This window comes from Boleophthalmus pectinirostris, unplaced genomic scaffold, assembly GCF_026225935.1.
Source record: "Boleophthalmus pectinirostris isolate CB_2022bp ecotype Guang Dong unplaced genomic scaffold, ASM2622593v1 HiC_scaffold_16, whole genome shotgun sequence".
In the NCBI taxonomy this organism is placed as follows: domain Eukaryota; kingdom Metazoa; phylum Chordata; class Actinopteri; order Gobiiformes; family Gobiidae; genus Boleophthalmus; species Boleophthalmus pectinirostris.
Window position 1 is genome coordinate 24,905,172 of NW_026571095.1, and position 20,642 is coordinate 24,925,813.

Genomic DNA, 20,642 nt, shown 5'->3' on the forward strand with positions numbered 1-20,642 from the left:
AACACTGAGAATTCATATCCCCTGTTACCCAGAAGGCAATTATCCACCATCCCTACGGCAGAACAATACAATCAATCATCGTAATTTCATTTGATCCTTTGCTCCTGCCTGTTTATGCCCAGCCCGTAATAAGTTTAATCTTTATCATACGCTTATCACGCCGTAACAAATAGAAGAGCTTTCAAAAAGAAGAAAAAAAAATCCACTTTGATGAAATGTTATTACACAGAATGAATCATAGAAATGGGCAAAGATTCGCTTTCGCAATTTAGTTACCGCTCCGGCCCGCGCGCTCCCGAAAAGCATTTGATAGCCTAATAAAAGAGGAGAGGCTATGGAGGAATAAGCAAGGCCAGTAAGCAGTGTACATAGCCACATATAGTGTCTATTTGCTCTCACTCAATGGACTTCAAATTGACCCTTTGAAAACACTGCCAGCTAAATTACCCTGTGCATAATTCACATATGAAAGCTTATTGGCCTATCCGCATGATAAACCGCTTCGACTTACTATAAAGACACAATATCGTGGGTTATAAAATGCATCAGGAATCAATATCTAAGCAGGAGTAATTTGTGCACGAAATTGGTTTACTTGGCTCTGAAAATACCCAATAATACTGCTTATTTTAAAAACAAATGCTCTTCATATGAGGTGTTCTCTACCTCCAGGCGGTGCTTGCTTGCTTTTCTATCTCGTATTTTCAAATACTGGAAAAACAGGTCCATTATTGTAGCGTTAAAGTCTTTATTTTGATGCATTCATAATTAACTCAGGAATACAAACGAGATGCACTGCTTGTTGTGCGCTAATTGCAGAGGATTTATGGGAGCCAAGTGAGAAAGAGGTGCTCCCAGACAAATTTAATGCGATTAACTTTGGTTTTTTCCCCCCTTTTTTGCAGGGGAAAATCCTGGCAACAAGCAGGATTGGCTTCTTTCCCAGTGATGCTGTAAGGCCCTGCCCCTGTGTAAGCATACGATTTTTGCTGCTAAATCAATAAAACACATTTATAATCTGGATTAGCTACCTTTGTGCTAATCCCAACTGCTAATAAATAGATAGAGATTCTTAAAGAAGGGCATCTGGTATAAAATCTAGGTCAAATAAATGTAAAAACACATTTGGACATAGTTGATAAGATGTGGTTTTAAACTGGACATGTTCTCGTTAAGCATTTATACGTCTTCTTTCACGCTACATTACAGCACATGGCCTTAAACTAGGACTAAACCTGAAGCTAAACACACAACCTAGATCTTACCTGGACTAAACCAAGACTAGAACAAAATGGAAACCAAGTCTACATCAGAAGTAAACTAGGATCAAACCAGAATAAATGTTAGACTAATAAAGCAGTGTTGCCCTTGAAACTGAATCGGCGAAAGATGCAAGACACAGTAAGATGTCACGGGAATCACATAATGATGGTAACTAAATGTAATGTCTGCTAAAGGTGCCGCTACAAAGAAATTTTGTAGTAAATTAAATTACTTAAGTCACTAATAACTAATTATTTTTATTCCCAGGTTCCAAAACCATCTGAATACTCTGGGCAACCGTGGTAAGTGTTGAACTATTTTTTTCATTATGAATTAAATCTTTCATCTCACATTATTATTATTATTATTATTAAAAGCTGGTTATTATAAAGTGTTATGAAATTCATATACTATAAATACATCACATTTCACTTTTGGAACAAAAATATCACTTATTTTCATTTTGTTACCTAGCAGTCATAATCTAAACAAAGCCAAAACTTATACTTATAAATTACACAATAGTAGACAAATGAAAATACATGGCAACACCTTTATTTTGTTAAATCAATCTTTAATCTGTTAAAAATGTGTTCCTTCCTTGTACAATTTTTTGGATTTTGGATGGAATTTTCCACATTGATGATGTAGGTAGAGGGATTCTGGCAGAACTCTATACAACTTCCTGTATCTTTAAACTTTTCTCCTCAAGTTTTTCTCACAAAATATCCCTTAACTGCAAAACTATGATCCGTATTTCACACCAAACCAAGTAATGATTAGAAAAACCTGTCATATACACGTTATGTCATAAATATTGAATGGTTTGTAACATCCTTAATGTTTCTTAATGGAATATGATTGAGTGTCAGCTTGGTTGGAGCAGGGATCTTGGTGATTATGCTTATGTTGTTTATGTTTTGACACTGGCTCAGGTTTGCAGGGCCAATGGACAGGTCCCAGGCTGAAGAGGAGCTGCAGGAGAGAGACCACGGAACCTACCTGATCCGAAACAGGAGCAAAGAGTGCACTGAATATGCCATCAGCATCAAGTGAGTCAAGAGCTCTTCTGTTTCTCTTCTCAAATCTAAAATCAGCAGAAGAAAAAAAATCTAATCTTTTTACATGATGGTTGTTTTATCATTGTATTTTATTGAAAACTTGAATACAAACTAACTTATGAACTTCTGTGAGCTTTAAGCCATGTCTTTTACCTTTTGTTCAGAAGAGTTTGGCAATTCTAGGGCTGAAATTATAAAAGTTTTCCTAGTGTAGGTGTATGGATTTTAACACACACACTGAGAACATACAGTAAGTGCGAGTTTTACAGGATTACAGGTTTTGTCTCACTTATACTAAACTGCACAGTGGGCTTTTCCTCTGACCACTCCCCTCTAAGAAGCACTCCAGTCTGTTGGTCCCTGACAGTGCCCCTTTCCCTCTAGACCCCGGGACCCGCTGAAGCCTCCGTACCCCCACAGCCCCGGTGTCTGAGCCCATCTGTGGAGTTGTGCCTTCTGTCCACTCCAGGCCTCAACCAGTGACCCCCAACATGTGCAAAAACCCTACTGTACTTTATCACAAGCCTTTTTGCACAGCTACTGCGCTTTCACTCTACAAATGGTGATTGTAAAATATATTTATCATGGTCTCTGTTAATTAAAGCAGACCTATTATGCAGAATCAACATTTTAGAACTTTTAACCATGCTACAATTAATTGTTTCCACCGATCAACCCATTTTCTTAACACTGGTATATTAGTCTGACCTCGCAGTGTTAGAATTCGTTTGCTCAACGGTAGGCGGGTACTTTTTATCATTTAACCAATCGCTGCTATTTGGTAGTCACGTGTAATGCGTATAACTAGTAACTAGTAACTGGTAACTGGTATATTAAGCTTTTCCCAAATCTCGTAGGAAGAAGGATAGTAATGTCTTTCCCCTTGATGAAATTCACCAAACCTTTAAATCCTCGATCTCAACACTGAATATATGGCTCTTCTCTGATTGACTTGCACTTCCCGGGTTTTTGCGAGCCGTCTATTGTATTCCGATTCCTGACCTAGTTGCTGGAGAGAAATGAAATTGAGCAGAGGCACTAGGTGGCGCCAGCCTGACTACCGGTGTACACCTACAGTGCAGAACTCAGCTCTTTTATTACACTGTTTTAGATGAATATTGTGATTTAAAATGTCAAAAGCAAAAGCACAAAATGTCTTCTTTAAAGATTTTCTAAAATTATGTTTATTAGATTTGCAAGAATTTTAGTGTAGAAATCACAGTGAAATATCTAACCTACTGCTTCTAATAATAATACTACATCAAATTTATATAGCGTGTTTTTTGTACATTTAAAGACCCTTGAGGAAAACAAAATAATAATAATAATTAAATGAGTTATACAATGTAAGCAAACTCTCTCAGCTCCTATAAACACTTTATTATTTCAAAAGTTTTGATGTTTATGACTCCACGGGTGATCATTCTTTTGAGTAATGCATTACAGAAAACTTGAAGGACATATTTGAATCCCAATAAAAGTATATCCACTGACAAAAGTGCATCGGTGTTAAGCCCTAAGTTGCTAAATGTATGATCTCAGTACATGGCCCTTTTTAAGTAGCTGCTTTATCTGACCCTTGGACAAGTTTGCTATCACTTTACTGAATCACAGCACTGTCCATTTTGCATTTCCAAGTAGTCTTTTGAAAACTATGTTGCGTGTTCAAAACAAAACGGAGCCTTCATGACCAGGATGACACATGGGTTTACAAGGTCATTTAGTTTTAGTGCTTCATTTTTACCATTTTCCATTAGAGCATAGATTTCAGCATGTGGTGAAATAAATAATGCAATGAATAGAGACACTCACTACTAAACAACCAAATTCATATTCTCTTTGCCTCTAAACCGCTCTCATTTAGGTCAGAGATCCAAATTGATGCGAACAGGGGCTAAGAGACATTCAGGTGCATCTGATAACTCAGCATAAACACTAAAACTTTCCGTATATATTTCCAAATAAAAGCATAAACATACATATATCCACACTAGGCTGAATATGTTTTTTGAATGAGAAAGTGTTGGCTGTTTCCCTGAAAGTTTTGATTTAAATATTATTATGTAATTTTTCTTATTCTTTTTTTTATGAAGATGCTATTGCTTTGTGTGAAATGTTTCACAGTATGGTATTAAACCTTTTTATCATGGAGACCAAACTAGACGAAGTTACAGGTCAGATCTGTGGATAGGCAACCCCACTCCCAGTCAGAATGTCTGTTTTCTAAGTATTTTTGAGTTATAAAACCACCTGTAATTTAATAAATGTAAGGTAGAGCTGTTTAATGTCCTACTGAGGAACATTCCAGGCAGAGCAATGGCATCTCCATGGAAAAAAGTAGGCGACGAATCCGTGTATCATTCGTTGATTTGTTTTTCAATATAAAACCAAAAATAAGAAAAACTAATAAACAACTATTTTCTTCATTATTTGTCTCCAAAACCAAAATTTAAAAAATGGATAATGATTTGTATTTTCAGTTTTCGATTTTGTGTTTAAATGAATAATGGAAAAAAAAAAAACAGATAACAGCCGTTTCCTGTTTCCATGACTTAAATTGTGATGCTTTTGCACTTTTGCGCTGCATACGGACTGAACCAGGACTGAACCAGGACTAAAACAGGTCCGGGATCAGACCGAAACCAGACAGGGACCAGACTGGGACTGAGACCAGGACTTAGACCAAGACAAGACCAGGACTGAGACCGGGAACAGGACCAGGACTGAGACCCGTACTGAGACCGGGACCAGACAGGGACTGTGACCAGAACTGAGGCTGGGACCAGACTGGGACCAGACTGGGACCAAATGAGGACTGAGACCAGGATTGAGACCAGGACCAGACCAGGACTGAAAATGGTTTAGTCCTGTTTTAATCCTGGTTCAGTCTGTATGCGGCGCAAAAGTCTGGCATTGTAGTTTAAGTCATGGAAACGGGAAATGGCTGTTATCTGTTTTTTCCATTATTCATTTAAACATAAAATAAATTTTAAAAAAAACGAATAGTTAGTTTTTTCATTTTGGTTTTGGAGACAAATAATGAAGAAAATAGTTGTCTTTTTGTTTTCTTATTTTGGTTTTATATTGAAAAACAAATCAACAAATGATACACGGATACACTTTCTCGTTATACAGTTTTAGTATCAGATAGCCCAGCTTTAAAGTTATACTATGTTATTTTTCAGGTAGAGGGTTTTCCACGTAGTTGCTTTTATGGTGTTATTGCTGTGTTTAAAATGCTGCACAGTATGGCTTTAAACTTATATTTTACAGTACAGGTACCGGTTGTTGCTTACCTATCAGCTGTATTTCCATGTGTGGCCTTGGGATCCTATAGCCGCATTAAAACAGTGTTCACCCAAAACAAGGCCCAGGTCTCCATATGTATAGCGCCATATAACTCGACCTCATCAATAATGCATCCCTCACCATATATTCATACATGTATCAGTGGATCTGCAACATGACCATACCCGCCTCATCCGTTACACCCCACACCAGGAGGTTTACAATGTGCATCTTTACAGTGAAAGTTGCCAGTGTTTGAGTATAGAAAGCACGCAATCTCACTTCCTCCATATGCAGAGCTGTTTGTGTATTCAGAAGACCAGGTCGTATTATCACGCTGTGTACGGATCACATGACAGGATGTAGATTGGGCAAGATCAGACATGCATCATCTGCTGTCGCTCACAAATGAAGATGAATCTGAAGAAGTAGCAGTGGAGAACACTGTATTAAAAGATGGACTTGACAATTTTGTGACAGTATAGTGCTATGAGTATATTTTTCAGAGTTTTGAGCTTGTATTGAGGGCATTTGCTTCTGTGGTCTCTGGTTGTACAATAGTGACAAACTTAAGGGGGTACTATGATCAGTTGGCTTTTTGAAGCTTTCTACCATGTTATAATGTTCCCTTGTCAAAAATATGGCTGAAGAGATTTTAAATGTCATCCATACAATAATTTAACGATCTCTCTCAGACCCTTTTGAACCGTCTTTGCAGTTATCTGTAAGATTCTGTCCAATGCTCAGCCCACAAGCAACGTCACAACAATTCTCCATAAATATACAAAAGCATGAAACTGTACAAAACAACCTGACAAACCTGATGTGATGATGCACACTGATTGTGTTGTGATGAGCATTCTCAAGTGCTAACATGACAGCCTTAGTTTGGCTACGTTCAGACTGCAGGGCTTAATGCTCAATTCGGATTTTTTTGTGAAATACGATTTTTTTGCAAGGTGGTTCACATTTCCAATTAAACGCGACTTGTATGTGATCTCCAGTGTGAACTTTAAATGCTCCAAAATTGTCCCGCATGTACATTGGAGGACACAACGATGTCACACGCAGCAAGCGTGCTCAGTGTTTACAGAAGTCGCCTAAACGCTGGGTTTGTCTCCCAGAATACAATCCAGTTCTTCATAAAATAGACAAGTAACACATCCACAGCCGCTTCGTTTGTTTGTGTCTTTAGCCTCCTTGTATTTGGCTCGCAGGCTCTATATTTTTCATTGACACTGGAGCCAGGACCGCCTGTAGCCACGCTCGGCCATTTCTTTGGCAATCATTTCAAAAACCCTCCAATTTGGCCTGAATACAGCGATCCCTCCTAATATTAAAGAACCTGCTAACCTTGCTATCCCTCCATTGACTAGACTCTGAGCCTGACGTATAGGTAGGATGAATGCGACCTGACCGTTCAGACTGAAGTTGCATGTCAAAAGATCGGATATGTGTCGGTTTTATGAGCACATATCCAAGTAACCTGGGTCGCATTCGAAAAATCAGATCTGTGTCATTCAGACTGTCATTAAAAGATACAGGTCGCATAGGGATGAAAAAATCGGATTTGAACACAATTTTGAAACTCAAACGCGCATTTCTCTTGTTAACTATCTCTATTTTTTTAATTTGTCCTGTACAGGTTCACTGATAAAGTCAAGCACATCAAGATCCTGACCAAAGATAGCTGCTTTTACGTCGCAGAGGCCCGGCTCTTCAGGACTGTACTGGTACATCAAGACCATAACATATATATAACTATAGTGATTTGTGTACCTTATTATGTAGAGGAAATGTTTACCTACATAATGTCAATGTTTGCAACTATTTCAATTGCAGTTCTGATTACAGGTGTGCAATGTAACTTTTCTGTTCTATGATATTGCTCGGAAGGTTCTTCAATATGCCATTAAAGCTCACCTATCTTGCAATTGTGAGAAACATTCTGGTAAAAGCAATAATATCTCCTTTAGGGTTGTGAAAAGTTTCACAAATCAGATACTAATCAACACTAAAATTTAGATTCTGTGTCATTCTGAGCTTTATCAGAACAAGTATAAGATCTCATAGTAACAAAGAAAGTACCATTATTTTGTGTATATGAAAATATATTCTACTAAAAATGTAGCCTGTTTCATGTTCATTCTAGTTGTAGATTTTTGTACTGTGACAACACTAATCTCCTTGGATCTCCACAAAAGAAAAGTTACACAGTGCACCTTTTATTCTAAATGTTAGATCTTGCTCTTTCAACGCTGCATCACTTGACCTGAGCATTCAGAGTACCCTTTCCTACTTGTCCTTGTATATACACCTGCTCTTTGTAAACACAGCCATTCTAATGCAAAGCCTATGTGTGTTTGTTCCATTGTGGCTGCTTTTACACAGGAGCTGGTGGAGTATTACAGACAGCACTCTCTGAAGGAGGGCTTCAGCAGTCTGGACACCACTCTGCTCGTCGCCTATAGGGAGCTGTCCAATGGAAACATGCCCAGGGCCATTACCAAGGCTGCCACCGGTGAGTGCATGCCACACATTCACTGCACAGTTACACAAGATTAAGACGTTAACTTGTGCGGCTAAAGGAGAATAAAAAGCAGGCGTTTATAAATGCTGTTTAAAGAAGAAGAGTTTTAGATATCATCCATGCATGTTTGAGTAATCTAGCGATCTCTCCTGGATACTCTTTAAACCCTCCTTTCAGTTAGCTGCGAAGTGAGAATTTTTCACTGTTTTTTTTTTTTAGCAATAAAAACACCTGCAAGGGAATAAATGCATGCAATATAGATATGTTTAAAGGACACCTATTATGCAAAATAGATTTTACAGAGATTTTAATCATGTTATACCTGTTCCCCCTTCTCATTTACCCTCTGGAAGTTGTATTTGGAGTGATTCGTGCATGTTTATTTAATCTTTAATCACTTATTTTCAAGACAACATATTGCCGATCATGCCCTGTATTCACCACCACCACCGCATACGCCCACTGTGATGTAATAACTTCGTTCTGCAGTTTTATTTTCTCCATCAGTGATACGCATAGTATTCAGAAGCGTGGTCATTTTGGTACAAATAAAAAAAAAAAATCTGCTGCTCGCTAGCGTGACGTGCAAATATCCATTGAGTTTCCAGTGTTATGGATCTGTTGGTGGTGATATGTCGACATGGGGCAATGTGGGCGTGCCTTGCAATGACCCAGCTTTAATAAACCTAATATTTCATTTTAAACACGGTATCCATGTTTCTATTGAGTGTGTTTCACATTATTAAATCATCCCGAGGTACATATGAGGCAACATGGGCGTGACAGCGCGTTTGCATTGACTCATATATGGAGACCTGAAATAGCTCTCACCGCTTTCCTTTAGGGCGAACGAATACAGAAATCCACACTTCGACTTCAGACAGGGAGGAAAGGAAACCAGAGAAGAATGTATATACATGATTTAGACAGAGGCCCTAAGACAGGTGTCTGTGCAGATGCCTCTGTGTCTGTCTGCAAAGGGCGGCTTTCTGTGGCGTGCGCGATTTGAGCCATTTACACACCGACCCTAACAAATCCGTAACACTGGCTCTGTTGGTGATGATGTTTACGGGGACATTAGCCCCCATTGGGCACCGCATCTTTCTAAAGCGGTAGTGTGCAGACTATTTCTTTAATTAATTTGTTATAGATAACTATTGCGATTTCAAATGTGTAAAAAATAACATAATGATCTATGGGTGTTGTACATTTTAACTATTTAACAGGCTCAAACACAGTATGTGATCTTTAATGCCAGTAGAACATTCCAGCTAGAGCAATAACATTTCTGTGGAGACAATGTGGCGTGCACTACGTCTGAAAAAATGTACTCAGCGCACCTTTAAACAACTCTCTCATGGAGTTGTGGCTTTTAGCAGGCTCATGGTTAATTAAACACTGAAGTAGTTTTATTCAATATGGAAGTAAAACTAAACTTGAGTGTGGCTTCCTGTTGTTCACACTTGACACAGTCCTTCTGACACCACAATGAAAGTAGCTTAATTAACCACATATAGAGAAAACTGATTAGTATACGTCATTGAGGTCTAGTGGAAGCATTTTATTTAATTACTATTGAATTAAAACCATTATTAGTTTAGTTTATTTAGTTTGTTTTACAGGGACCATGTACAGGAGCATTAGTCAAACAAACATTGAAGAGATGCTTTGTACCAGACTCATTTCCATCTGTAGTCCCTGAGACCGACATATTATTTTAAATTTACATTAGTTTCTGTTATTTGCACACATTATACATGAACATTGAAATCCTTAGGTAACCACTGCAATGGGTTAATAGTAGGAATACAATTATTGACCCAGTGGATGGAGAAAAAATCACTTTACTCAGACTGTATTGTGTTGCTGAAGTACTGGTGTGAATAGCTGATTATGCTAATGAAAAGCAGCTATAGGCCCATTGTTTGAACCGACAAGTGTGTGTATATATTCCCAGGTGTGTCCTCAGTGCTAAAGCTCAACAAGCTAAAGCCAATCTGTGCAGTCTGTGGCTGTGGAGATGAGGCAGAGGCCAGTGCACTCCGAGAAAGAGAAAGAGAGCTCGTTTGAATACGAGAATTACACAAGGAGCCAATGCAGTTAATATTGTTGTTTATTAAAGATTGAAATATGCTGTACGTATACAAATAAATCAGAACTCAGTTAGGTAATGGAGGGTCTGTTCTTATGTTATTGTGTTGTTTTGTTGTGTTCCAGAGTATGGCATTAAACATATCTTGCATTTAATAAATTGTTGGTGTTTTAAAATCATGCTAAAAATAAAACATGTATGTGAGCGTAGGTGCATCTTCAAAGATCTGACCTCTTTCTTGGCCTGGTGGCATCAGGGGGCCCATTATCGCAGGGATACAAGTTTAATGTCATGCTGTGGAACATTCCAGACACCGCAATACCATCTCGGTGGAGTCAAGTAGACCCTCCACCTGAAAAGTCCATAGTGCACATTTGATTTAATTTTTTAACTTGGACTAATGCATTTCTTAATTAATGATTATGTCTGTTTTATTTGTCAAATAAGAAAGTTTTATTAGACAAGCTTTCCTCCTTGTATACATTACAGTTATGGAGTAACCTTCACGTACTGTATGTAACTTCTGCTGCCTAAGTTCAACCAGGAAGTAAAATTAAAAATGTCATCAAAATTGTTTAGAAAGTAGAAACTATGTAAGATTTCTTGCAAAGTATATGTCAGATTTATTAATGTACTGTATGTCAGTATGTCTAGACCTGTAACGATAACAGAGTTTGCTGGACGATTAATTGACCAAGAAATTATTTCAATAAATGATAATATTGACATTTTGAGACCATTTTCAACTAATATAATGACAATAGAATAAAAGAAAAAGCTAACACGCCCTTTCAACATTTTTAAAGATCACTAAGTTTTTACTCTTTACTCTACTTGTAAAGAACACAGGAACTGCAACATTTTATTTAGGCCTATTGTTTTTTTAGGCCAAAAACAATAGGCCTAAGTAAAATAGACTTAGCCTAATGTAGTCTTGCTGAGAGCAAAGACTTGTTAACAAAAATGCACTTGAATAAACGATTGTTGAACCAACCACAACCAAAACAATAAATAAAATGGATTATTAAATCTCTAACAAAATTGCCATTTTGGTCTCGAAGTGTTCTCATAGTCCACTTTTTTAGTTCACTGGCTCCAAGCTTAGTTCACTTTTTTTATACAGGGATTATCACTATGTGCTGTGCATGTCTCCTGCAGAAAGAGCTGCTGTCCTGTCTGGTATCATGTCAGTGTCTTGTGGGATTTCAGCGGATTTCAGCAGCGGACTGATATTTAAGAAAATAGTCCCTCAACATGCGATGATTCATGCAATGTAAAGTTAGTTTTATTGTAAACATTACTTTATCGACAAAGACATTTACATCGACAGTTTGGCTCTACTTTCTGCACTCGGGCTGCGTGCACGTCGGAGAGGGATAGAAGCCTTTAGACATTCAGTCTCTTTGGTAGAGAGAGAGAGAGAGAGAGATGAGGAAAACAAACAAACATGCAAATAGAATTGATCGTGGCCAGACAAGTTATCGAGCTCGCTAAAAGTTATAGTACGATTGAATCACTTATTGATTACCGTTACAGGCCTAAGTATGTCAAAATGTTTTAGTGCAGTGTTTCCTAGTGCAGTGTTTTTTTTTTTTTTTCTGGTGACCTATATTTTAAAAGTCACAAACCTTTGCAACACATGTCAATAGAGATTATTTGTAAATCAAAAAATAAAGGTGGATTTAACCGTTATTGAACATTAGGGAGGATATTTTATTGTTGAGTGTGTGATCGTGTCTCTCTGAACAATCAGCATTAGTCAAGTTTAAACAAATGTATATATATAATATATCTTGCGACCCACCTGAGGCTTCATTGGAACACTTTGTAATGAATTAAAATCACTGAATTTGGGGAAACTTATCAAAAATGGCACATATTAGCCCAAAAATATCAGCAAACCGTGGCGGCATCAACCACCATGAAAAAAACATATGATATGGTTCGATCTCTCATCGCACATGCACTTTAAACCTCTCCAGTCCACCGGGGGAGCCACACACAGGTGGAGGAGGTTGATGGTTGAGTGAAGGGAGAAGCCTGTTTAGCATTGGCAGAGTCTCGTCAGCTGCCTGTGCCCCGGGCGAACACCAGGAGCCCGCCTCTCCAAAACGCCACCGCACCGCACGCCGTCCCGCTCCGAGATGGCTTCACAATCTTCCTGACAGGACATGACATTTCACTCGGCTCAGAGCACAGAAAGCACCGTGACAGCCCCCCCAAGAGGCCCACGAGAGGTGTACCCCGGGTCGGACCACGGAGGGCGTCTGTCACCTCAAAAAACAAAAGTTCAAAATCTGATAAAACAAAAGGAAGAACCCAGCTGGAGGAAAGGTGTTGAGAAGTATGTACACAAGCCAAGGAGAGCAATGCACGACAAAGCAAAAAGCAATTGGGCTTTCTAATATAATAGAAGAGATAAGAGAACCTTAAAGAGTGGGTATTTTACTTCTCTTGGGTATTGCTAACACAACTTATTTAGATCGCCATGTCTCTTATTGTTTTGAAAATGCTGTATTCGTCAATAACAATGTATCAACATGTTGAATAGTTTCACTTTAACTTTTGGTGTTTTAAGGCCCCACTCTCTTTCCTCTCTGCCTCTTTTTAAAATTTATTTCTGTTTATTAAGGACGTCACAATCACATTAGACAAGCCAGATGCATTGCTTTGAGTGTTTTAGTACAAGTCCTAGTTTTCAACACCTGTCTGTAGAAAAAATATGCATAAAAACAGACATGACACATTACTTACATACAGATAAAACATATATACAGCATTATTACATTTTCAGTGAGTGCATTTTTGCTTGGAAACATATAATAATTTTGATTTACTTTTAAATTTGTTGCGATTGATTTCCAGTTTTACATCAGCTGGTAAAGAGTTCCACAGTCCAGCTCCTTTGACAGAGAAAGGACTGAACAAAGAGTTGTCCAGTAACAACACAATTACCATTAGTAGCACCTCTTGTAGTACCTCTGTGTGTACATTTTATGGTCGTGGCAAATTCTGAATTCAGTGGTATATCAGAGTTAAGACACTTAAAAAAGAAGACTATTAAAATTGGTAAAATTGTCAAAGTTAAATAGGTTGTGTTTCTTTAAAGTTTCACAGTAGTGACAGTGTCTGGGGTAAATTTATATAATGAACAGAGAGATTTCAATGTGATTGAGGAGTTGATGCGATGAGACAGATGTAAGAAGATCATTGAGTTCATGAATAGTTTTGAAGTATGGTGCGTTATATCCTTACATATAAAACAAAAGCAACTGAGACTAGTTTTAATCTTCTTCGCTAAGTATTCTGTGTGACTGATAAATTTGACATTTTCGTCCAGAATGAGGCCAAGGTATTTAACTTCATTAACTGTTAGAATTTTCTCATTTTGAATAGTCACCTCAGAGTCACAGTTTTTGTTTGGGTACGCACAGAAAAAGAAAGAGAAAGTTTTTTTAACATTCAAAGTGACACTCTAGGCCATTTTAAGACCTGCTGTAAGGCATGACTCACATGTTCACTAGCCCGAGCAGGTGTTTTTGCAGATACTTCAGAGCGCCATCACATTAAAATTGGTGTCCATCCTGCTGTTTAAACCACTCCACATTGCGTCAGGTTTGTGAAGTTATAGTGTATTGTTTTGTATCACGCTTTTGTATATTTACGGTCCAACATGGTCCATGGGCATATACTAGTCTATGTGCTGTTTTTGAAGACATTTCAGTTCATTTCTATCCTGTGAATGTGACTTTTTTAGTATCGATACCAGCTCAGATTTAGTATCGGTTAATATCTGATTTTCTACTTTTGACGACCCTAGTTTACACAACCACAGCAGTAGAGCGGCACACAACAAAGCTAAAGTTAGCCGTTTGAGTCATTGCAGAGAAAAAAAAAAATCTCCTCCCTGGTCCCCACAGCGAGGAGGCCTATTTTGTTTCCCTACACATCACGCATCATCAAAGCGCGCCACGTTTCAGCTACTGACAGACCCGCATGCCAGTCGCCGCAGTGCATTCTGGGATAGATTATTATTGCCTTAAGTCCTCCGCCCTCGTAGCAGTCGTGTGGGCACTGCCTTGTTCTGTCTGGTGGTAAACAGCCGCGCCGGAGAGACAGATGTCAAAAACAAAACAGAAAGTAGTGAAGGAAAGATATATTGGAGAAATGGTTTGAATTTTAAACAGGCACCTGGAGAAGCACAGAAGGATGAGCAACAAATATGAGTGCATAAAAATGGAAGCATATGAGTATAGGTTGTTCTGGTGTGTAACCTATTTATTTCCAGTGTTGAGAAGTTACTAAATATATATATATACTGATAATTTGACATCATGAAGGAGCTGCTCTACATGCACCTTTAATGGTGAAATGTTTAGGAGATACTGTGTTGACACAATGCACACATACTGTCAAAACGGTTTTAAAAAACTCAAGAAAACAATACAAAATGGATTTAAACCACACATTTTCAGGAGCCAGTGATCAATACGAGTTGAGATAATGAAGTGCCATAATTTTCTTCACAACCAACAAAATCTTCTGTCTTAGTTTGCTTAAAAAACGGCAAACTTTGTACTTTAGATCGGTAGAAACATGTTCCAGAAATGTGATTCTTGTATTAGTTTGTCATTTCATATTTCAATATTTTTGTCAACAGGGAGTACACTGCAGTTTTTCCCTATTTTTGTAATTAGTGATAAGTACATGTAACAAACCATGCAACAAATATTATGACATTTTAATCCAACAGTGGAAGTGGCTAAGTGGTTGTTCAATCCCAACTCTGACGGAGGTTTCAGATGACATCCATGCATGTTTGAGCAATCTAGCGACCTCTCCCGGGCCCTATTCAAACCCTAGCAGTAAGATTCCAATGTTCAGCCCACAAGCCTACGTCATCCATGCTCCCATAAATATAAAAAAGCATGATACAAAACTGTACACAACGACTTCACAAACCTTATGCAGTAATTTCATTAGCACGATGTACACTGATTGTATTGTGATAGAACTCTGAAGAGAGAGTGACTTAGCGCTGAGAGCAAAAAGAGGGGAGACTCAAGCCTAATTTATGGTCTTGCGTCAAATTGTCTTCAGATCGCTTCATTTTGTATACATGAATATAATTTTTAAATCCTAGCTTCCTATCGTTGTGGTGATGAATTACTTCATGGCGCATAGACCTCGACGCAGATCCATAAATCAAAAACAACGGCAACAAGGCTTCAGCAGCAGTGTGTGTTGAGTTGACGCAGAATGATAATTTGGCCTTCAGAGCATCCAAAACGACCGTCAAAGTTATAAAATATTTTAATATGCTTTAGTTGATATGTTATGTGTTATCCTATAGAAGTAAAATACCCCTTCTTTAAGATAATACAGTGCGGTACAGAACCTACAGTACTACAGTACCAAGAATTCAGTGTGTAGTTTAAAGCAACAGCAGTTTCTTTATAATTCACATAATTGAAGCAAAGGACCATGGTACAAGCATAAAGATTTCTTTACATTATAGTTTTCTCTTCTCTTAAATTGGCTTAAAGCGCTGTGCACATTTCCTGAGCTGCCGAGACAACACCGCGCTGCACACGGCTCTGTTTGTTCTGATGTGGTGACGTTTGATTGACAGGCGAGAGGTCGGCTTGTTCTTGGACTTCAGAGCACCGAGGCTCTGGGCTACTGGTGAAGGGCTGTCGGACAAGCACTACATTAGACGGCCGCTTTAAATCAGGCTTTCACCAAAGTCCACAGAGTTGGGATAAAACTGAGCTATTGTGTTACTGTATGTGCACAATCATTTGGGGTTAAAGTTATAAGACTAGTCATAAGTCAACTATAAAGTAAAATCTTTAGAAATTGTTAGTTGTTCATTGACATCCACTGCACAGAGTGATATCTAGGTAGGTTAAAGTACTTTATTTGAGTATATTCAACTTGACAAGTAAAATTATCTACCACTGAAATACATTTGTCTTTCTTACTTTAAGCAATGTTAGACTTTGTTTTTTATTTTAACTGCAATGAGTTGTTTTTCTTATCTAAGTCTAGTAAGATGTATCACGATGTTCAGATTTTAAGTTCAAAAGGTCAAAAAGTAAATCACTTCACTTCTCAAATGAAATTTACTGAACTCATGATTTAATTTTCTTCAATTCAAGTACTCTTAACTCAGCTAGATTTTCATTTTTGCAATGTAATGTCTAATGTCCATGCGAGTCTCTAATTTAGCAACTCTGGCATCTGGGTGAAAAAAGTCCACTAACCTCCTAAAAAATTGATTGCTGTAATTAAATAATGATCAACTTAAACTGGCACGCAAGTATTTATGGACTAATAATCAGCATGCAAGATGGATCTCAAGTTAAACGAACTGGATCATTCAGCTTTTCGTCTGGAAAGTGGAAATTATCGACCTCACGCTAGCGACTGTTTTAGTAATCATTTTGGTTCAAAAGAGAAAACCGAGCTTCTGCATTTATTCATTCGAGTTGTGTCCAGTTAAAGACTCACGCTGTTATTTTTCTGACTCTCCCAAAGCATTGTGGTTTATATTGACAGCTCTATTGACCAACACTTGACATCACTTTTCAAGGTGCATTGTGGGAAAATTTGAGTGCACTACGACATTCAGACACCACTAAAAATGGCAGGACTCCTAAATAGTGCTTTGAGTAGGAAAAGTGTGGACACAGCCATAGTCTAAACAAGTGTTTTTTCATTGTCATTGTAGACAAGTAAAACTTACATTGATGTATAAATAATTTGCTCACCAAATCATTGCTACTCACACATTTGTCAAGTCTCATGGTTGCACCTTATTCATCATAACCATACAGAAGGTCGATCTTCAAATGGTCTACAACATTGTTTCCCAAAGATTGGATCACGACCCTCAGATGGGTTGCAAGAGATTATTTTTGGGTCGCCTTGTCAAGTAGGTCTGCAATATACAGTTCTGACACATGAGATTTTCTGTGCTCACAAAAATGAAGACAATCTGATCTGCTGTTGCGCTCTCCTTCTGCACCCCGGACTGGTACCCGCTACAAAAACACAGACAGGCCCACCTATCTCATTAGAAATGTTGAAATGTTAAGACATGTTTTGTATAATTTCTAATCTTTTTGTAATTATTCTATTGACTGTTTTGTTCCAGTTTTGCTGGTTCAATTTAATGTTGAAAAGAAAAAGAAATGAGCTACATTTAATCCAAATAGGAAACTTATGGATCCTTTTATTGCTGGTTCAATTACTGTTGTTCATTGTTTAAAACTTGAATAATACTAATTGTTCAGAGAACACGATCACTCAGTCAACAATAAAATATCCTCATTAATGTTCAATAATGGTCAAATCCACCTTTATTTTGTGATTTACGAATAATGTCTGTTGTCTTGGTTCGTGAAGGTTTGTGACTTTTAAAATATGGGTCTCCAGAAAAAAAGTGTGGGAAACACTGGTCCACAACACAGCTTTACGGACCTATATTTCACAAAATTGACTCTTGTGAGCTTTAAGCCATATTATAATGTTGTTATCACCTTGAAAATGTTCCTCAGGAGTTCTGTTTTGTTCTGTTTTGTTTCACACATGTTGGAGTAAGCCTTTATTTTTAGTCTGTCTGTATCTCAAGTACCATTAGTTCAGTAGAGATGGGCAAATCCAAGGCTGAAATAATCTAAATGATTCTAGTTAAGGTGTATGGAGTTTAAAAACACAGTGGGGCACTTCCTGTATCACCACATGAACAGTTTTTCCTCTCTCGAACTCTAAATATGCAGGGTGTGTGTGTTAAACATGTGAATGAAACAAAACAACACCCCGAGTGTATTTTGGATGAGGAAACAGCATTATAACAAAGCACAAAACAACCTAGCATGGGCCCTTTAAATGCACAACTGCTCTGTCCTGTGTGTGTATTTTTTTTTTATCAGCACAACGGCCATATTGGTGAGGGCTAACATGTGTTGGTCCTTAGCTCTTTATCCCTGTGGGGGGGCAGAGCGGCCATATTGCGGTGTTGACAGGAGGCGCTGTGTTCACTGCAGGGTCCGGGTCCTCAGATGGGGTTTCATATGGAAGTCTGGGCTCCACATAACAGGTCCAAATCACCAAGTCTGTTGTTTAACCTCTGAGCTGCTTTATGCTCTGGCAGGCCTGCTGGTGCCAGCTCTGGGGATTATTATTGAATCAGAAATAAGGAAATCAACTGAGCAGCAATATTGTGTGCACACTGTTTAAACATGTGCTTTTGTAAACACATGCTAGTGACCTTGGGGTGTTTTTGGTTGAAATCGCAATAAATACAGATTTGAAGAAAAAGAAAAAAGGTTAATCTTTTGCCAACTGTTAAAAGGCTAATTTCAGAAATATTTCCTCATCAAAAAACATACCTGGAGTTGTGTTTTGTTTCATTCACACATGTTCAATACACATATCCTGCAAATTTAGACTGAGTTCTTCTCTCAAAAAGAAAGAAAACACACTGTTCCACCTTGTGATGTCATGTGGTAATACAGGAAGTGTTCGGGGAGTGTGTTTTTAAACTCCATTCACCCGCACTAGAATCATTTCGATCATTTCAGCTCTGAAATTGCCAATTTCTACTGATTATAACATAAAAGGTAGCTGTTAACTTGAAAATTACAGCTTCATGACATCACAAGGTTGAACAGAGCATTTTGAGCTTTGGAGATGTAGACAGACTGATTAATTAAATAAAGGATTAGTCAAATATATGTAAACAAAACTAAACACATCCTCGGTTTTTGAAAACAACATTCACATTTGTTTTGGTATTTATATTTTATTTACACATTCAAATATTTAAGTAATAATAGACAAACATTACTTTTTTATCATGCAGTTTTAATTTAAAGATGCACTACATAACTTTTCTGAGGTTACACCATCCTCTTGTCTCAATGGACATTTGTTGACTGAAACCTATCTCGCCTTTATTCATTTACAGCTGTTATTACAAAAAATACCTTGAAATAATATTCTTATATATATATAAAATATTGCTTGCCTCTCCACAGACCTGACCTGTAACTTGACCTGTTGGCGTCACCTGTTTGTTTCCATGAAAATACATATGTTTAATCTTGACATAAACATCATTAGTTGACTGGTCAGATCCACTGGACTATGTCTTGGCGGTGCGATTCCAGCTCCCACAGATGAATGCTGCTGTTGTGTCCTTCAGCAAGACACTTAATCCACCTAGCCCCCTGTACAGTAGTGTATGAATGTGTGTATGAATGGTTGAGTGGTTCCTTGTTGTAAAGTGCTTGGCGTGCCTTGACCCTAAGGCGCTATATAAAAACATGACCATTTACCATTTAATGCTAAACTGTGGAAAAAGCAAAGTTACATAATGCATATAGAAATTGGGAATACAATGTAGTCTTATACATTGGTAATCCCTCGGTGATCCAGGTAGGTTCCATAGTGGTCCATGGGTGCAAACTAGTCTTTTTGCTCAAGATCATTCTAAAGCTATTCAGGATAGTTTTGTTTCTGTTTGTCTTTTTTAGTACCGATATCTCATCAGATGAGCATCTAGTAGGGATGTTCAATTATGGAAAAAAATCATTGTCATGATTATTTTGACTAATGTTGAAATCACGATTATTCAAACGATTATTTTGTAGTTACACGATGTATTTATTTAGCATTTCTCTCAAAAAAATAAATAAAACAAACAGAAACGCACTTTATTATTGATAATTTACGCAAAACCTTCAAACTGAAAATAAACATAGGCTACAAATATGTATCTTAGAGCAATTTTGTGATGTATAAACTATAAAATATACTTGAAACTATGAACTTGAAATAAGGCATAGAAAAACATAAATGTATAAAAAAAAACAAAAAAAACATATATATATTTATATATATATATATATCCAGCTGTTTTACAATCTCTGTATTTAAAAAATAAAATAAATATACTTATTATATATATTTAAAAATATCCCAAAATAAAGCTTAAATTGTTTCAACTCTTTGGAGATCGTTTTAACACACAAATCAAAATCGTAATCAAAATTCGATTAATTGCACAGCCTTAGTATCTAGTCTCAGTACTAGTTTTTGTATCGATTAGCATCTATATATTAGATTTTCTATATCTTTGACAACCCTGTTAACAAACTGCGTATCTACTGTACATCAGTCTGTGCGGGTACAACCTCCAATGCCTCCACCTATATGTTAATGAGCACCGCATCTCTACTCTTTTGTACTTAGTTTAAAAATACTACCCAGGATCCTCCCCAAACCCCGGCGCAGCGCACAGGGAAATGACAAATCGTGTGCCAGGGCTGTGTGTGTTTGGTGCCCTCCTCCCTCACCTGTCCTTGCTTTTTGTGGCTCATCTTTTGACTTTGAAAACTTT

The 20,642-nt window shown here is 37.6% G+C and overlaps 1 protein-coding gene across 2 annotated transcripts in view; it reads left to right on the forward strand.

Moving 5' to 3' along the window:
- The window catches only part of LOC110164124 (guanine nucleotide exchange factor VAV3-like), an 88,199-nt gene that overhangs the window by 58,893 nt on the left and 8,664 nt on the right, over window positions 1-20,642 (forward strand). For both annotated transcript variants that reach the window (XM_055152088.1, XM_055152089.1), the window contains exons 21-25: window positions 906-971; window positions 1,531-1,565; window positions 2,199-2,315; window positions 7,258-7,345; window positions 8,004-8,133. In XM_055152088.1, coding sequence (XP_055008063.1) covers window positions 906-971; window positions 1,531-1,565; window positions 2,199-2,315; window positions 7,258-7,345; window positions 8,004-8,133 — 436 coding nt within the window. The remainder of the gene's footprint in view (window positions 1-905; window positions 972-1,530; window positions 1,566-2,198; window positions 2,316-7,257; window positions 7,346-8,003; window positions 8,134-20,642) is intronic.